Raw genomic sequence first — 17,008 nt, 5'->3', positions numbered from 1 at the left:
TCCTCTCTATTTGACATGCCCACTGTACATAGAACTGACCATTCTATATCTTTTTCAGTGTGGTTTGCTGATTGAAAGTGGTTCACCAACGGAGCACCTTGTACTGGACATTTAGCCCGCGATTTATGCTGCAAAATTCGTTTTTTGATGACTTGGGTCAGTTGACCTATATAAAACTTATTGCAGGGGCACTTGATGAAATACACTATGTTTCTAGAATTGCAAGTAGAAAAAGTTCTTTGATGATGTATCTGACCGTTTATATGTACCTCTTTGGAATCTTTAGTCAAATTACAAGCCAAGCAATTCTGACACTGATAGTGTCCAATTATCGGGGGTAACCTTAATAGTTGTCTCAAGTCTTTTTGGGGGGGGTTCTGATTTTCCTGCTGCTTTTACCAATCGTTGGCGAACATTTTTGCCTTTTTTAAAAGCGAACAGAGGTTTTGGAATTCCCAAATGTTCAATTATCTTCCAATTTTTTTTAATCAACTTTTTACCTTTATTTGTATTAATGTTGTATATATATATATATAAAAAATATATATATACGTGCTTTGAAAATAGTGACAAAAAAACTATATTTCTGAAAAAGAAGGTAAAATAAATAGAACAAATAATCAACAATTTGAAAAATTATTTTCTGGTTGCCATTGTTTAAAGAGGTTAAAAATATAGATTTACCTCTTAGTGTAATAACACATCAGAAAGAGATAATGAATGGTATCTTTTTCTCTAGTGTTTTGTACTCGTCGAGCAGTAACAGCACCCCCTCCCCTCAGCGCCTTGAGACCCTCACTGGTAAGTAGCGCGCTTTACAAATTGTCTGATTGATTGATTCTGCTGTGTGTTTGCTACTAAAAACCAGAGCAGATCCCACTCAGACGCGCGCTCTCAAAGTTACCTCCACCCACATAGGTCATAAAGAATAGCAGGACCACAAGTTATAAGAAGACACTCTTTATTAGCAGTAAAATCCTTCTCAAAAGACAAACAGACATGTAAAAAGACACACGAGGAGTATTTTGTACCAATGCTGTAAGGAACATCAACCCCAGAGTGATGCAGTTAAAAGTGTATGCGGTGGCGACGGATTTCACCATTGTGGAGTCTACACTCTTTAGCTGTAGGAACCCACCCCCAGTGGGAATGCAGTTGCAAAGTCAGTAATAATTGCAGCGCGACCCAAAAGTGACTGCTATGAAACATGTCCAACGCCAAAAGCAGTACTTTCTGCTGATCTGGAAAAAGTGATCCAATAACATGATTCTGACACAAAATGAGACAGCAGACAGAAAGCCCCCAAAAACCAAGCAATGATAGCAAGGCTAAGAGCTTGAGCATTACTACACGTTAACAATATTAAAAACTTGAGGAGAAACCCGAGACCCGCCATGTCTACAGCTCAAAGGGGAGCAATGGAGACCTCCTGATTCATGATCCCTGTCCACTGATCCAATCCATGATTTCTGCTTTGCATCGTAGGAGCTGGAATGCTAGTGCTGAGAAACTCCTAAAACCAGTCAAATTAAAATAGAAAAAAAGCCTCTCGCTGCTAGAGTTCAATCTCCGATGTCCACACAGGAGCGCTGAGCCAGTCCACCAGGTATTGCGGTTTCAACTCAAGACTTCCTGGCATAGTATCAGTGAGGACTGAACCTCGCCAGCCCGCGCCAATGTGAGTTTCCGGCCACTACTCGTCTCAAGTGCAGGGCTGCAGAGCTTCACCCCTACAGGTTCTACCGAAGAAAGGTTTGCCAGTCCCCGGTCACGAAGTGCAGAGCTACTCAACCTACAAGCCCAGGGAAAGGTGTGGGAAGTAGTCACAACAGAAGACAGAGGTGAAGGCCATCGCTGCTGTTACTATTCGTTGGGATTCGGATTGGCATCAGGATACGGCGTGAGGTCAAAGGTCAGGACCTTGCTAATGACACAGTCTCCGGGCTGAAGGAATGAGAGAAGGGGTTAGTACAATATATGCAAGGAACTTCAAAGAGAGCTGCATATTATATAGCAGGGGTTGTAATCAGAATGGTTGAAGCAAGACGGTCTTCTATTCCCGCACCACCCCTAATCCCTGCAAACTACAGCACCTTTGCTTTTTGGAATAGTTTGTCCTCTGCTTCCCTCCTCTTTACAGCTCAATCACTCGATAAGATCCTTCTCTCGGCCCCACTTTACAAAACCTATGAAACCCTCGGGGTGACCCTGGTGCTCATACTCCCAACAGTCTCTTCTACTCATACAAGTCCCACTAGTAGGTCCAGAGATCAGCGAGGTCACAACCTGTGCACAAACGAGACCGGTGCTGGCCAGCGTGCTTTAGGGCTATTGATCCAATTCAAAATCAAGAATCCAATCATGCGTTCTAACCCATAAAATGCTACCACTCCAGGTAGCAGGCAGTACGCACCAGTGGACTCAACCTTTTCCACATAGGCAGCAGATGCCACCAGAGCATTGAGAGAAACAATCCTGACCAAGGCTAGCTTCCTAAATTTGAACAGTGCACTTTCCTGCCTCGATGAGAAGCTTTGCACAACTAATAATGAATATAACAGGAAACTGGAGAGAGGTCCAAGTGCTTAAATCAGGGGTGGTAACGCAAACAGATGTTACAACGGGACCCAGAGTTCACATCCCTCGACAACAGTAGGGTTCAGCAGACTGCACCCGGAGTTCAAATAACTCCACAACAGTAGGGTTCAGCAGACCGCACCCTGAGTTCACATAACTCATCGACAGTAGGCTTCAGAAGACTGTATCGTACCCCTCCCTGAACCTTCCCAGCTTGGTACACTAGAGTCTCAGCTCACACGCAAGTAAAATAGTATTGTTCGGTATCCTGTTCCCTTGCGCCATGCATTGAGCCCTCAGGCTTCGTGACTTTTCACCCACTGTTCATACTCTGGTAAGTCTCTGTACATTGGGCCCTTGAGACCCATAATCTGCACCCTCGTCCTAAATCCCTGTATTCATTAGGGCTCGATACACTGCTCCATTGCACCCTGCACTGAGCAGTAGGGCTCAGGATGCTGTTCCCTTGGTCCCTGCACCAGCTTCACCCACCATTGACATTCCTCCAGCTGTGTCCTCAAACTCCAGTCTGCCCCCTCGACTAACTTCCCCGTATGACAGTCTTGAGCAAACGACTCTGCTCTTCGGCACCCACCCTGTGTAACAGGTGCTTCTTGTGCCTCGTTCTCTGCTTCTACGCTTTCCTTGTTCTAAGGCTGCCCAGCTCAGTCCACCTGGGCCATGGATCAGCATGTTGCACACCTCCCCTCCCTCAAAGCTGCACACCTCCCCTCCCTCATCGCTGCACATCTCACCTCCCTCAACGCTGCACACCTTCCCTCCCTCAACGCTGCACACCTTCCCTCCCTCAACGCTGCACACCTCCCCTCCCTCAAAGCTGCACACCTCCCCTCCCTCAACGCTGCACACCTCCCCTCCCTCAACGCTGCACACCTCCCCCCCCCCAACGCTGCACACCTCCCCTCCCTCAACGCTGCACACCTCCCCTCCCTCAACGCTGCACACCTCCCCTCCCTCAACGCTGCACACCTCCCCTCCCTCAACGCTGCACACCTCCCCTCCCTCAACGCTGCGCACCTCCCCTCCCTCAACGCTGCGCACCTCCCCTCCCTCAACGCTGCGCACCTCCCCTCCCTCAACGCTGCGCACCTCCCCTCCCTCAACGCTGCGCACCTCCCCTCCCTCAACGCTGCGCACCTCCCCTCCCTCAACGCTGAACACCTCCCCTCCCTCAACGCTGCACACCTCCCCTCCCTCAATGCTGAACACCTCCCCTCCCTCAACGCTGAACACCTCCCCTCCCTCAACGCTGAACACCTCCCCTCCCTCAACGCTCCACCCCTCCCTAATGCACCCTCCACATGCTCTACTTCTCACTCGTCTCACCTCAGGGTAGACGCCTACTAAGCTTTCCGCCTTGGTGTAGAACTCCTCCTTCAGTGAGATGACAATGGCCTGGAAATTAATGGCAGACTGCTCCTTGATGTAGTTCGCAACCTACAAAGAGGAAGTAGTTACTTGTGAATCTAGTTCGGCATCAGTGAAAATATCATTAAACTCATAAGCTCAAGAAGAATCCATCTTTGTGCAGGATCCTCCAACGCTTTCAATAAATATGTACAAAAAGGTAATTGAAGGATGGATTTTTTTTAATGCAGACAAAAAACATAATAGCTTATTTAAGGTTAAATAAAAAAGTGACTTTCTCTCTGTAATGGTCTTTCTGGTGTATGCACTACCCAAGCGTAGACTCGTCTGGCTCTGTACAGGAGATTATCACTAGGTGGTAACAGAGTCCTGGGGTTCCCCAAAAGTGTACAGGGCTCAATGTAAAACCCAAAGTGCTCGATCAGGGGTAGTGTGGGCGAGCAGCCTTAAGCATAACACAGAGGAGTGTAAAACATGTATTGCACAACAGTGAGCAAAAATGGCACGACTCAAGGAGATCCAGACCAATTTTAGAAAATTATACTTTGTCTTTACTTTATTTTAAGACCCACGTCTTCGTAATCAGGTATGTATGGTTTTAATTGAAGAAGAAAAAAAAAACTGATTTTTTTTCCATACAGTCTAATGTTATAATATGGGGGAAAACAATATTGCGGTTACACAGGTAAGTATTTTAATTACAATCTCGGTCTTTGGGGCTAAAAGTCAGCACAGGCCAGGGGTCAGGTGAGTACCAAAACTGAACTACCAGAAGCACAGGGGCGGCCTGGTGCAGAGGTCAAAATCGGACTTTGACCCAATGATTTCCAGAGGAGACGCACTGCTTGCAAGTAAGTAGATCAGTTGCAGGGGCCAAGTTTTGAGGGTTGGCTTAAATACAGAGGGTGAGAGGGGCACAAAGCAGCACCAAACATACACCACCAGCAGCACAGGGGCAGCCGCGTGCAATTACGACGTCGTTGTCCCAATGTTTTTCAATGGGGATTCTTTTGGGCAAAAAGGCTGAAGGCGTGCGCCGGAGGTTGCAGGTGAAGGACCAACAACAGCAGAGGTAAGTTAGGATGGAGGGGGTTTAGCTCACCAAGACCCAGGGCCTTTGGGTGCAGGGGTGCCTTCGACGTCAGAGTTTTCTTACTGGAGCCGGTCGAATTCGGGGGAGCCTCTGGATTCTCACTGCGCCGTCGTGGTAGGCAGGAGAGGTCAGCCAACACTGGACATGAGGTAAGGATTGCTGGGGAGACTACACCGAACAGGTGAGCCACTCAGACTCGGGCGTCAGGAGCAGAGTAGGCTAAGGACGCGGATACGCTTGGATCCGGAGTCTTTGGAGTCAGTTTCTTCTGGACAGGTCCGCTGTCCACAGGAGATTGGAGTCTGTTGAAGGCAACAGTCCTCTCAGGGGTTTCAGAGGTCGCTATAGCAAGACAAGTTGCAGGGTCGTCGAAGTAAGAGACACGCCAGTAGGGCTGGGTGCAAGGTAGTTGTCTTCTGGCTTCTGCTGCCGGGTGTCTTCTAAAGTCGTCGCAAATCTGCCGGCCAGGCCTGGAGGAGGCACCTAAATACAACATTTAGAATGTGTTTTAGGGGAGAAGCAGGTAGGGCCAATAGGAACCTTACCCAGGGTGACTACACTCTCTATAACACCCTCCTGTGGGAGGGGGCATAGACCTAGCCCTGATTGGAGGGGTCCCCCATCTTCATCTTCAAGGAGGCGGGGACTGAAAGTTGTGCTTCGCCCAACTTAGGAGTGAGGTTGGCAGAGGTGGGCACACTTCTTTTTTAATTTTCCAGCTGGTTTTCCCACCCAAAGTGGGGGTGTAAACCAGGGGTTTCCACCTGCTGCAAGCAGCAGAGGCTGGGGGTCGCAGTACAAAGACGGCAGGCCTTTGAAGCATCCCTCTTCGAGCACTGGCCCATCCTGTGGGAGGAGACAGGACACCTCCTCCCAGGATGTGCATTGTTTCTGGTCCCAGAGAGCAGGGGTTCTCGACCCAGGGATCCAGAAACGTGTCTGGTGGTGGATGGCTGCCTACAGCCCGTCAGAGACCATACCAGGGTTGGTAGGGATTCAGGGGGCACCTCTGAGGTGCCTTCTGGGTACATGGTACAATAAATCCCACACTGGCATCAGTGTAGTTTCACTGAAAGGAGTAGTTTGGTACCAAACACTCCTGTACTCAGTAAAGCCCTCACGGGGATGTGAGACTCTAGTTAATCGCGTTCCCAGCCCAAGAACCTTCTTATTGCTTCGTTGGCACTTACAATATTAGACAATGGGGCCAATACTGTAGGGGCTTATCTGTTCATGCAGATATGCCCTCAGCTGTAGCATAGTGCACCCTGCCTTAGGGCTGTGCGGCCTGTTCGAGGGGTGACTTACCTATGTGTCAGGCAGTGGTAGCCATCTTGGCACCCAGACAGGGTACCATGTCGACCTTGTTGTTTTCTCCCTCACTGTGGCATGCTGGCAACAAGGGCAGTGGCATTGTAACAGTGAGGTGGGTCCCAAGGGACCCTCTTCAGCTTCCAGGCCCTTCGTACCCAGGGGCTTTAAGAAGGCAGAAGCACCAATTGTGGTTTGCTATAAGGAAGGAGCACTGGCACAGGCAACTGGGTTGGCAGGGATCCTGTGCACTACATTGAAAACACATAAAAACAAGGCAAAATGTGGGGAGCTAGCCATTGAAAAGAGGCCCTTTCTCGCAGTTCTAAAAACGGGGTCCAGCCGATAGTCTCTCCTCCTCCTTTAATGAGATGGAGCAAAGAACTTTGGACGTGGTACTTATACCACTTTTTTAGTATATGGTTTAGTGGGCCACCCGGGCCTATCCATATTTGTGCAACTTTTGTATGTTATATTAAGTTACTTGTTATGTGCTTGTGCTTCTGTGCTCAAAGAGTTCAGGGGATTTCTTTAGAAATAATACATATATATTTTGAATATATATCCTGTGTGGTGTCCTTTCATCTGGTATTAAAGGGATTGCATATGGTAAAACAGCTGGCTTCACATGCCCTCTTGAGTTTAGCCTAAGACTGCTTTGTCCACGCTACCATTAGGATAGCTGGTCTATAAGGTTGACTTACAACCAATCACCATAAGGGTCGTTTGGACTGGTTCAAGGTGCTCACTAGAATAGTGAACACCATATACCAGGCCAACTTCTCACAGGGAGGCCATGTAGCCTGGTTGCAGGGAAACAGTTTAAATATCTGGAAGTAAAAAAAAAAAAACTAAAGTGGAGAAGTAGCTAGATTAAAATTCTAAATCAAACTGGGACCTCATATAAACCCAAAAGCACAGTGGAGCAGAAGCCCTGTACAAACCAGAAACTCACAACAGAGTAGAGCAGTAAACAAACCAAAACCCAAATGGAGCAGGGGCCCAAAATAAAGCCCAAAAAACATTTGGAGAGTGATAAAGGCAAGTTCACACAAATGAGTGTGTACAGTTAACAAGGCAATGGGAACTCCACTAGTCGTGGATTCTAGTGCACTAGGCAGTCGCAGGGTGGAGACCAGTTACGACTGTAATTGGTTGTTGGCCAGTGTGGAGAATGAGTGCTTGATAAAAGGTGCTGTCTGGCCTGCTGTGGGTAGCAGACTACAGGAGACTTAACGGAACTGCCTACGGTGGATATCTGTGTGGTGGATGCACCCAAAACATACAGTGGGATCTGGTAGACTTCAGGCTCGAGCAGTAAGAACTCGGAACTAGGTTGCAGTGTTGTGACAACCAGCACTTTAAAGGTGGCTCTCTGAATAACAGTAAGCACCGAGGGACAGTTTTGGGGGATGTCCGATCAAGACTACATCCAAGTAAGCCTTTGAGTATGTTACAAGGGGTGAGGGAACACAAGCTCTCAGGAATCAAAGATACTGTTGGCTCACTACACCGGCATTCCTGGAACGCAGTTCGGAAGCTTCACGCCCTCTCATATTTCATCATAAACAGCCAACAGCAGGCCTGGCACTGGTCTGGAGCAAGAGCAACCACCAAGGCCTTGTCCTGGTTAAGAGCAGAAACAATGTCCAACGAGGCATGGTCCTGGTCTGGTGCAGAAACAGCAGCAACAAGACCTGGTCATGATTTGCAGCAGACCAGACCCCAGCAAGGGACAATCCTGACCTGCATGGGAACTATGAGAAAGACCTAGGACTGGCCCTTGCCCAGGGACCCCTCCAGCAATGGTTGGTCCTGGTCTGGAGTGGACACAGCAATGATCTGATCCCTGACAACATCGCTGGACTGTTCATTCTCCACGAAGTCCAGACAGATTTCAGAATATTGGTCCTCAGGTGGTCAGTTGTTGTAAAAAATAATTCATTTATTTATAGCATTTGTGTCAGACAGCGGAGCCACCACAGAGCCGTAGGTCACAAGAAACAACTCTCACAAGAAATAGTTCTTAAAGAAAGAATTGCTGCAGCCACAATTTGATAGTGATACCACAATTTCAGGACTAGTGGGCATGGAGCAACTTACAGAAAGAAAAAAAACACAGGGCTCACAAAAGCACCTCTGTGACTCCACTGGCAGGGTAATCCAAGGAAGGAACAAAAAAGAGTCATCAATTAGCACTCATGGTTTTCCCTGCAACAGTAACCTAGAGAACTGGACCATCATTGTCATCACCACCACCATCATGAAGAAAGCCAAAGGGCACAGCCACATTTCCAGTCAAGCTCCAATACTTCTAGCTCCTGATGATAGGCCCCAATATAGACAGGTTTCGACTCTAGTTCAGCACCCGCACCCCTGGTCCCCTGAAAGCCTCCAAGGCCAGCAGTCCACCCATTGTGCTCACCTTTCCTATGTTGGTGTTATCAAGAGCGGCATCAATCTCGTCCAATACGAAAAAAGGAGATGGTTTATAGCTGGAAAGAAAGAAAAGCATTTGAACACTTGCCAAAAAGAGCTTCCCCTTACATATCCTCCCTATCCTTTTTAAAGGATAAGATAAGCCTTTGGTCTCCCCTACATTCCCTTAAAGGCCGCCATAACAAAAATGTGTGTTGAAGGGAATGCTGGAGCCAAAGATCACATGTGGGGGCAGGGGAGATGGAGCAGGTGCAGCCAAATAATGTGTGGGCGGGCACCACAGCCAAAGAGTGTGCGGTTGCCACAGTCGAAGATTGTCTGGGGGGCCCCTGCAACCAAACAGCTGGGGGGGCTGCAACCACACAGCACGTGAGGGCTCAGGGCTGCCAAAGTCAAAGAGTGCTGGGGGAGGAGGGGGTAAAAAAAGTGTATGAGAAGGGAATACTGGAGCAAAAGAGCATGTGTGGGGGCAGGTGCAGCCAAAGAATGTGCAGGCGGGCACCACAGCAAGAGTGCGCAGCTGCCACAGTGGAAGAGTGTAAGGGGGGGCACTGCATTCAAATAGCAGGGGGGTTGCAAGTGAACAGTGGGCGCCACAACCAGAGAGCGTGCTGTGGGGAGCTCCGTAACCAAAGAGCGTGTGCGGGGTGCACAGCCAAGCAGTGCACTGGGTGCCACTGCCTGGAAGGCAGCGTGGATTGCAGTTTTTCTGCACTGGTGACATCTTACCTATGGATAGCGAAGAGCAGCGCTAGAGCAGCTACGGTCTTCTCCCCTCCAGATAAGTTATCCATGGGTCGAAAGCGTTTACCGGGAGCCACACAATTGTAATTGATGCCATCCAAGTACGGCTCCTCTGGATTCTCAGGCCCAAGAAACGCCTGGGAAATGAGAGATCGTTTGTTAAAGGTCGGAGTAAGGGACAGGGAGACGGGGAGGACTAGATCGTGAAATTAAAGGATCACAAAAGAAAGAGGGAAGAAGACAACTGTAAAGAGGAGGCAAGAAACTGAGGAGCACATGAGGAAATCAAATCAGGTAAGAAATCAGAAATCTAAAAACAGATGGAATATATGAGGGAATAAGACAGTAAGACATACAAAGCCAGCAAAAGAGACGAACGAGACAGTGAGATCAACACCAAAATGAGAAAGCTGAAAATAACAAAATAACAAGAGACAAGGAGAACGTAAGAAAGAACTGTTTGGACAAGATAAGAACAAAAAAAAGTGAGATATTTAATAATGAACACACAAAAAACAAAATAGAAGTAAGCAAGGTACAGAGGACAGAGAGAAAGAACCAAGCTAAGAATGGCCAAGGCACAGATAACAGTAGATGAAAAAAGTAAGAACAAGACAAATGAGAAAGCAAGAGACTGAGAAGACAAAGGGAGAGGGCTAGGCAGATGGCGAGCAGTGGGTAAAGGTGGGGTGGGGAGGGTAAAGAAGAGACAGAGGGAAAGGCTATAGTAAGTTGAGCTGAGATGAGGCAGTTGGATGGAGAGCTCAAAAGACAGAGAAAGACTGAAATGACTAGCACGAGAATCAGAATTGCACCATTTACTACATTGTGCAGTCACCAACCTGGGCACTGCTGTTTCTGGACAAGGCCTTGTAGATTTCATCAATATTCGTGGCCACAGACTCGAAACAAGCATTAAAACGGTCAAATCGCTCTTTCTTGGTCTGCTCGAAGGCCTGCTTTGCCTTCTTGGCACGCTTACGAGCTGCTTCAAACTCTAGGAAAGAAAAAAAAGTGCACTAAGTAGAGAGGCTGAAGAGGTAATGATCACTAGGTCACAGCATGCCAGACTAAGGAACCCTGCCCTCGCCTGCAAGACAGACCACCCCAGCAACGCAAACTCTGTTTCTAGAAGCTGACCTGCATAACATGGCCTGTTCAACCAGTCGTCTGATGCATATACTTTTGACAAACTAGTCCTTGCAGCATCAAGTTCGGAAGCCAGCCTTATCGAAATAGGATAAAAATGACATCTACATTTGCAGACATGTCTAATTCAGTTCCTGAGCAATACATCTCGAATGATTCACACCATCCCTGTCCACTCTGCCTCCCAGAAAGGATTGTTTCTGGTTTGTGCAACTTCTTGTGATTTCAACAGTCTCTCCCCTATGTTCTTTATGTTTGCCCGTTTCTCAACACTGGATCAACAGTGGAATTTTCCAAGCTGTCGATAGCCTCTCCTCCTTTCAGTCTGCTGTGGAACGCTTTTTATCACAAGTCTGCGGTGAGGCAGGGTGTGCAAGTGTAAGGAGATAAGAGGCTGCCTGGGCACCCTGACAGAAGCATGGCCGTGTAAGGAGGCTGCCTGGGCACCCTGACAGAAGCATGGCCGTGTAAGGAGGCTGCCTGGGGACCCTGACAGAAGCATGGCTGCGTAAGGAGGCTGCATTGGGGCCCTGACAGAAACATGGTAGTGTAAGGAGGCTGCCTTGGGGCCCTGACAGAAGCATGGCCGTGTAAGGAGGCTCCTTGGGGCCCTGACAGAAGCATGGGAGTGTAAGGAGGCTGCATTGGGGCCCTGACAGAAGCATGGCTGTGTAAGGAGGCTCCTTGGGGCCCTGACAGAAGCATGGCCGTGTAAGGAGGCTCCTTGGGGCCCTGACAGAAGCATGGCCATGTAAGGAGGCTGCCTGGGGGCCCTGACAGAAGCATGGCCGTGTAAGGAGGCTGCCTGGGGGCCCTGACAGAAGCATGGCCGTGTAAGGAGGCTGCCTTGGGGCCCTGACAGAAGCATGGCCGTAAGGAGGCTGCCTGGGGACCCTGACAGAAGCATTGCAGAGTAAGGAGGCCGCATTGGGGCCCTGACAGAAGCATGGGAGTGTAAGGAGGCTGCCTTGGGGCACTGACAGAAGCATGGCCGTGTAAGGAGGCTCCTTGGGGCCCTGACAGAAGCATGGCCGTGTAAGGAGGCTGCCTGGGGGCCCTGACAGAAGCATGGCTGTGTAAGGAGGCTGCCCTGGGGACACTGACAGAAGCATGGGAGTGTAAGGAGGCTGCCTTGGGGCCCTGACAGAAGCATGGCTGTGTAAGGAGGCTGCCTTGGGGACCTGACAGAAGCATGGCAGTGTAAGGAGGCTGCCTGGGGATCCTGACAGAAGCATTGCAGCGTAAGGAGGCTGCATTGGGGCCCTGACAGAAGCATGGGAGTGTAAGGAGGCTGCCTTGGGGCCCTGACAGAAGCATGGCCGTGTAAGGAGGCTCCTTGGGGCCCTGACAGAAGCATGGGCGTGTAAGGAGGCTGCCCTAGGGACACTGACAGAAGCATGGGCGTGAAAGGAGGCTGCCTTGGGTCCCTGACAGAAGCAAGGCTGTGTAAGGAGGCTGCCTTGGGGCCCTGACAAAAGCATGGCCGTGTAAGGAGACTGCCCTGGGGACACGGACAGAAGCATGGGCGTGAAAGGAGGCTGCCTGGGACCCTAAAGAAGCATGGCCGTTTGGGCAAAAGAAAGCACTTAATCCAGTTTCAAATTTACCTCATTTTATGGAGCGAAAAGGTGTGGTACGACTATCCCACAAGCCCATATTCTAAATCCCAGTCATTTGGATTGGCTTCACCGGGGTGCAATAGTTAAACCACAAGGTTAGGGTCCCTGCTTATTAAACCCTAGGTATAACCAAGGTACAAAAATGGCATCAGGCACAGAGCTGCCAGTGAAAGCCTCGTACTCGCAGTGGAGTCCCACTTAGCAACCTGTACAGAGTCCTCTCAAACCAAATGTAAGGCTCAATCAGATCAAGGCCATCAACTGCAGGTTCAAAAAGAAGAAATGTGAGGACACGGGCTAAAGCGGTTAAGTTGAATTTGGTTCAATTTCTCCCTGTGAGTGAGGACAGAAGGATGGTCAAGGTCTCCTTACCAGAAGAGTGAAGCCAAGGCAGCCTTAAACGATCTCTGAAAAGCCAGAGCAGCTTGCCACTTCTACATCAACACGGGAACGAACAATAAAAGGCCAGAACCAATAAAAAGCCATTTCAAATAAAGATGGTTCAGAATCACCCCTTCTCCCGTGTCCCCAAGGTCCTTACCATCAGAGGTCTCCTGGAACTTATCTCGCACACTCTCCAGCTTTTCCATGGCCTTCATATTGGGTGCAGCGATGCGCTGGAGCACGCTCTGCTGCTCGTTCAGCTTCTGCTGCAGGCTGGTCATTTCCTGCTTGAAGTCATCATCGGCCACAGAGTCCTGTAATGGAAGACAGTCATCTTGAGTGCCTTGGCAGAGCATGGCCACAGATACCAACCACGTGCTCTTTCAAGAGCCTGCCTCTCGGCATAGGGTTTAAGGTGATCTCCAGCACAAGGAAGAGCACTGAAGACCCAATGGAACCACAACACGTGCTGTGTCACGCCCATGAGGCTCGGACTGAGGGGCTACCAAGGCCCAACCCTGATAGCAGACCAGAGTATTGAAGGCCCATTAATATCACATCCCCTGATGTCCGACACCCAGAAAGAAGCATTCAGCCCTACATAGAAAGCAAAGTGGGGTTTCCCTAAAACAGAAGGCTACCATTCAAAGCCTACAAAGACCACTGCATTGGCTCAGTCTCCAAGAGCAGACAAGAGAATGTATTAACTACTAAGACCACCGCATACACCACGCTGCTGCCCCACCGACATTACCTGCCGGAGTCATTCCCCACTATACAGAGTACGCCGCTGCCCCCGCAGGTACCACCTGCCGGAGTCATTCCCCACTATACAGAGTATGCCGCTGCCCCGCCGGTACCACCTGCCGGAGTCCTTCCCCACTATGCACAGCACGCCGCTGCCCCGCCGGTACCACCTGCCGGAGTCCTTCTCCACTACACACAGCACGCTGCTGCCCCGCCGGTACCACCTGCCGGAGTCTTTCTCCACTATGCACAGCACGCCGATGCCCCCGCAGGTACCACCTGCCGGAGTCCTTCCCCCACTATACAGAGTACGCCGCTGCCCCGGCAGGTACCACCTGCCGGAGTCCTTCCCCACTATGCACAGCACGCCGATGCCCCCGCAGGTACCACCTGCCGGAGTCCTTCCCCACTATACAGAGTACACCGCTGCCCCGGCAGGTACCACCTGCCAGAGTCCTTCCCCACTATGCACAGCACGTCGATGCCCCCGCAGGTACCACCTGCCGGAGTCCTTCCCCACTATACAGAGTACGCCGCTGCCCCGCCGGTACCACCTGCCGGAGTCCTTCTCCGCTATACAGAGTACGCCGCTGCCCCGCCGGTACCACCTGCCGGAGTCCTTCCCCACTATACAGAGTACGCCGCTGCCCCGCCGGTACCACCTGCCGGAGTCCTTCCCCACTATGCACAGCACGCCGATGCCCCCGCAGGTACCACCTGCCGGAGTCCTTCCCCACTATACAGAGTACACCGCTGCCCCGGCAGGTACCACCTGCCAGAGTCCTTCCCCACTATGCACAGCACGTCGATGCCCCCGCCGGTACCACCTGCCGGAGTCCTTCCCCACTATACAGAGTACGCCGCTGCCCCCGCAGGTACCACCTGCCGGAGTCATTCCCCACTATACAGAGTACGCCGCTGCCCTGGCAGGTACCACCTGCCGGAGTCCTTCCCCACTATACAGAGTACGCCGCTGCCCCGCCGGTACCACCTGCCGGAGTCCTTCTCCACTATGCACAGCACGCCGATGCCCCCGCAGGTACCACCTGCCGGAGTCCTTACCCACTATACAGAGTACGCAGCTGCCCCGCCGGTATCACCTGCCGGAGTCCTTCCCCACTATACAGAGTAGGCCGCTGCCCCCGCAGGTACCACCTGCCGGAGTCCTTCCCCACTATGCACAGCACGCCGATGCCCTCGCAGGTACCACCTGCCGGAGTCCTTCCCCACTATGCACAGCACGCCGATGCCCCCGCAGGTACCACCTGCCGGAGTCCTTCTCCACTATGCACAGCACGCCGATGCCCCCGCAGGTACCACCTGCCGGAGTCCTTCCCCACTATACAGAGTACGCCGCTGCCCCGCCGGTACCACCTGCCGGAGTCCTTCTCCGCTATACAGAGTACGCCGCTGCCCCGCCGGTACCACCTGCCGGAGTCCTTCCCCACTATACAGAGTACGCCGCCGCCCCGCCGGTACCACCTGCCGGAGTCCTTCTCCACTATACAGAGTACGCCACTGCCCCGCCGGTACCACCTGCCGGAGTCCTTCCCCACTATGCACAGCATGCCGATGCCCCCGCAGGTACCACCTGCCGGAGTCCTTCCCCACTATGCACAGCACGCCGATGCCCCCGCAGGTACCACCTGCCGGAGTCCTTCTCCACTATGCACAGCACGCCCATGCCCCGGCAGGTACCACCTACCGGAGTCCTTCCTCCCTATGCACAGCACGCCGATGCCCCCGCAGGTACCACTTGCCGGAGTCCTTCTCCACTATGCACAGCACGCCGATGCCCCCGCAGGTACCACCTGCCGGAGTCCTTCTCCACTATGCACAGCACACCGATGCCCCCGCAGGTACCACCTGCCGGACTCCTTCCCCACTATACAGAGTACACCGCTGCCCCGCTGGTACCACCTGCCGGAGTCCTTCTCCACTACACAGAGTACGCCGCTGCCCCGCCGGTGCCACCTGCCGGAGTCCTTCCCCACTATACAGAGTACGCCGTTGCCCCGCCGGTACCACCTGCCGGAGTCCTTCCCCACTATACAGAGTACGCCGCTGCCCCGCCGGTACCACCTGCCGGAGTCCTTCCCCACTATGCACAGCATGCCGATGCCCCCGCAGGTACCACCTGCCGGAGTCCTTCCCCACTATGCACAGCACGCCGATGCCCCCGCAGGTACCACCTGCCGGAGTCCTTCTCCACTATGCACAGCACGCCCATGCCCCAGCAGGTACCACCTACCGGAGTCCTTCCTCCCTATGCACAGCACGCCGATGCCCCCGCAGGTACCACTTGCCGGAGTCCTTCTCCACTATGCACAGCACGCCGATGCCCCCGCAGGTACCACCTGCCGGAGTCCTTCTCCACTATGCACAGCACGCCGATGCCCCCGCAGGTACCACCTGCCGGAGTCCTTCCCCACTATACAGAGTACGCCGCTGCCCCGCCGGTACCACCTGCCGGAGTCCTTCTCCGCTATACAGAGCACACCGCTGCCCCGCCGGTACCACCTGCCGGAGTCCTTCCCCACTATACAGAGTACGCCACTGCCCCGCCGGTACCACCTGCCGGAGTCCTTCCCCACTATGCACAGCATGCCGATGCCCCCGCAGGTACCACCTGCCGGAGTCCTTCCCCACTATGCACAGCACGCCGATGCCCCCGCAGGTACCACCTGCCGGAGTCCTTCTCCACTATGCACAGCACGCCCATGCCCCGGCAGGTACCACCTACCGGAGTCCTTCCTCCCTATGCACAGCACGCCGATGCCCCCGCAGGTACCACTTGCCGGAGTCCTTCTCCACTATGCACAGCACGCCGATGCCCCCGCAGGTACCACCTGCCGGAGTCCTTCTCCACTATGCACAGCACACCGATGCCCCCGCAGGTACCACCTGCCGGACTCCTTCCCCACTATACAGAGTACACCGCTGCCCCGCTGGTACCACCTGCCGGAGTCCTTCTCCACTACACAGAGTACGCCGCTGCCTCGCCGGTGCCACCTGCCGGAGTCCTTCCCCACTATACAGAGTACGCCGTTGCCCCGCCGGTACCACCTGCCGGAGTCCTTCCCCACTATACAGAGTACGCCGCTGCCCCGCCGGTACCACCTGCCGGAGTCCTTCCCCACTATACAGAGTACGCCGCTGCCCCGCCGGTACCACCTGCCAGAGTCCTTCCCCACTATACAGAGTACGCCGCGGCCCCGCCGGTACCACCAGCCGGAGACCTTCTTCACTATACAGAGTACGCCGATGCCCCCGCAGGTACCACCTGCCGGAGTCCTTCCCCACTATACAGAGTACACCGCTGCCCCCGCAGGTACCACCTGCCGGAGTCATTCCCCACTATACAGAGTACGCCGCTGCCCCGCCGGTACCACCTGCTGGAGTCCTTCCCCACTATACAGAGTACGTCGCTGCCCCGCCGGTACCACCTGCCAGAGTCCTTCCCTACTATGTACAGCACGCCGATGCCCCCGCAGGTACCACCTGCCGGAGTCCTTCCCCATTGTGCACAGCACGCCGATGCCCCCGCAGGTACCAC

At 52.5% G+C, this 17,008-nt stretch overlaps 1 protein-coding gene across 1 annotated transcript in view; it reads right to left on the bottom strand.

Moving 5' to 3' along the window:
* Positions 1–944: 944 nt before the first annotated feature.
* The window catches only part of SMC1A (structural maintenance of chromosomes 1A), a 182,958-nt gene continuing 166,894 nt past the window's right edge, over positions 945–17,008 (bottom strand). The window contains exons 20-25 of the mRNA XM_086940138.1: positions 12,863–13,019; positions 10,396–10,550; positions 9,539–9,690; positions 8,796–8,865; positions 3,925–4,035; positions 945–1,944 (exon numbers count right to left, since the gene is read on the bottom strand). Of these exons, the coding sequence (XP_086796264.1) occupies positions 1,864–1,944; positions 3,925–4,035; positions 8,796–8,865; positions 9,539–9,690; positions 10,396–10,550; positions 12,863–13,019 (726 nt within the window). The 3' untranslated portion in view covers positions 945–1,863. The remainder of the gene's footprint in view (positions 1,945–3,924; positions 4,036–8,795; positions 8,866–9,538; positions 9,691–10,395; positions 10,551–12,862; positions 13,020–17,008) is intronic.

This window comes from Lissotriton vulgaris, chromosome 10, assembly GCF_964263255.1.
Source record: "Lissotriton vulgaris chromosome 10, aLisVul1.2, whole genome shotgun sequence".
Classification (NCBI taxonomy): domain Eukaryota; kingdom Metazoa; phylum Chordata; class Amphibia; order Caudata; family Salamandridae; genus Lissotriton; species Lissotriton vulgaris.
Note: the sequence above shows the minus strand (reverse complement) of the source record. Positions and strands in the feature narration are given on the sequence as shown.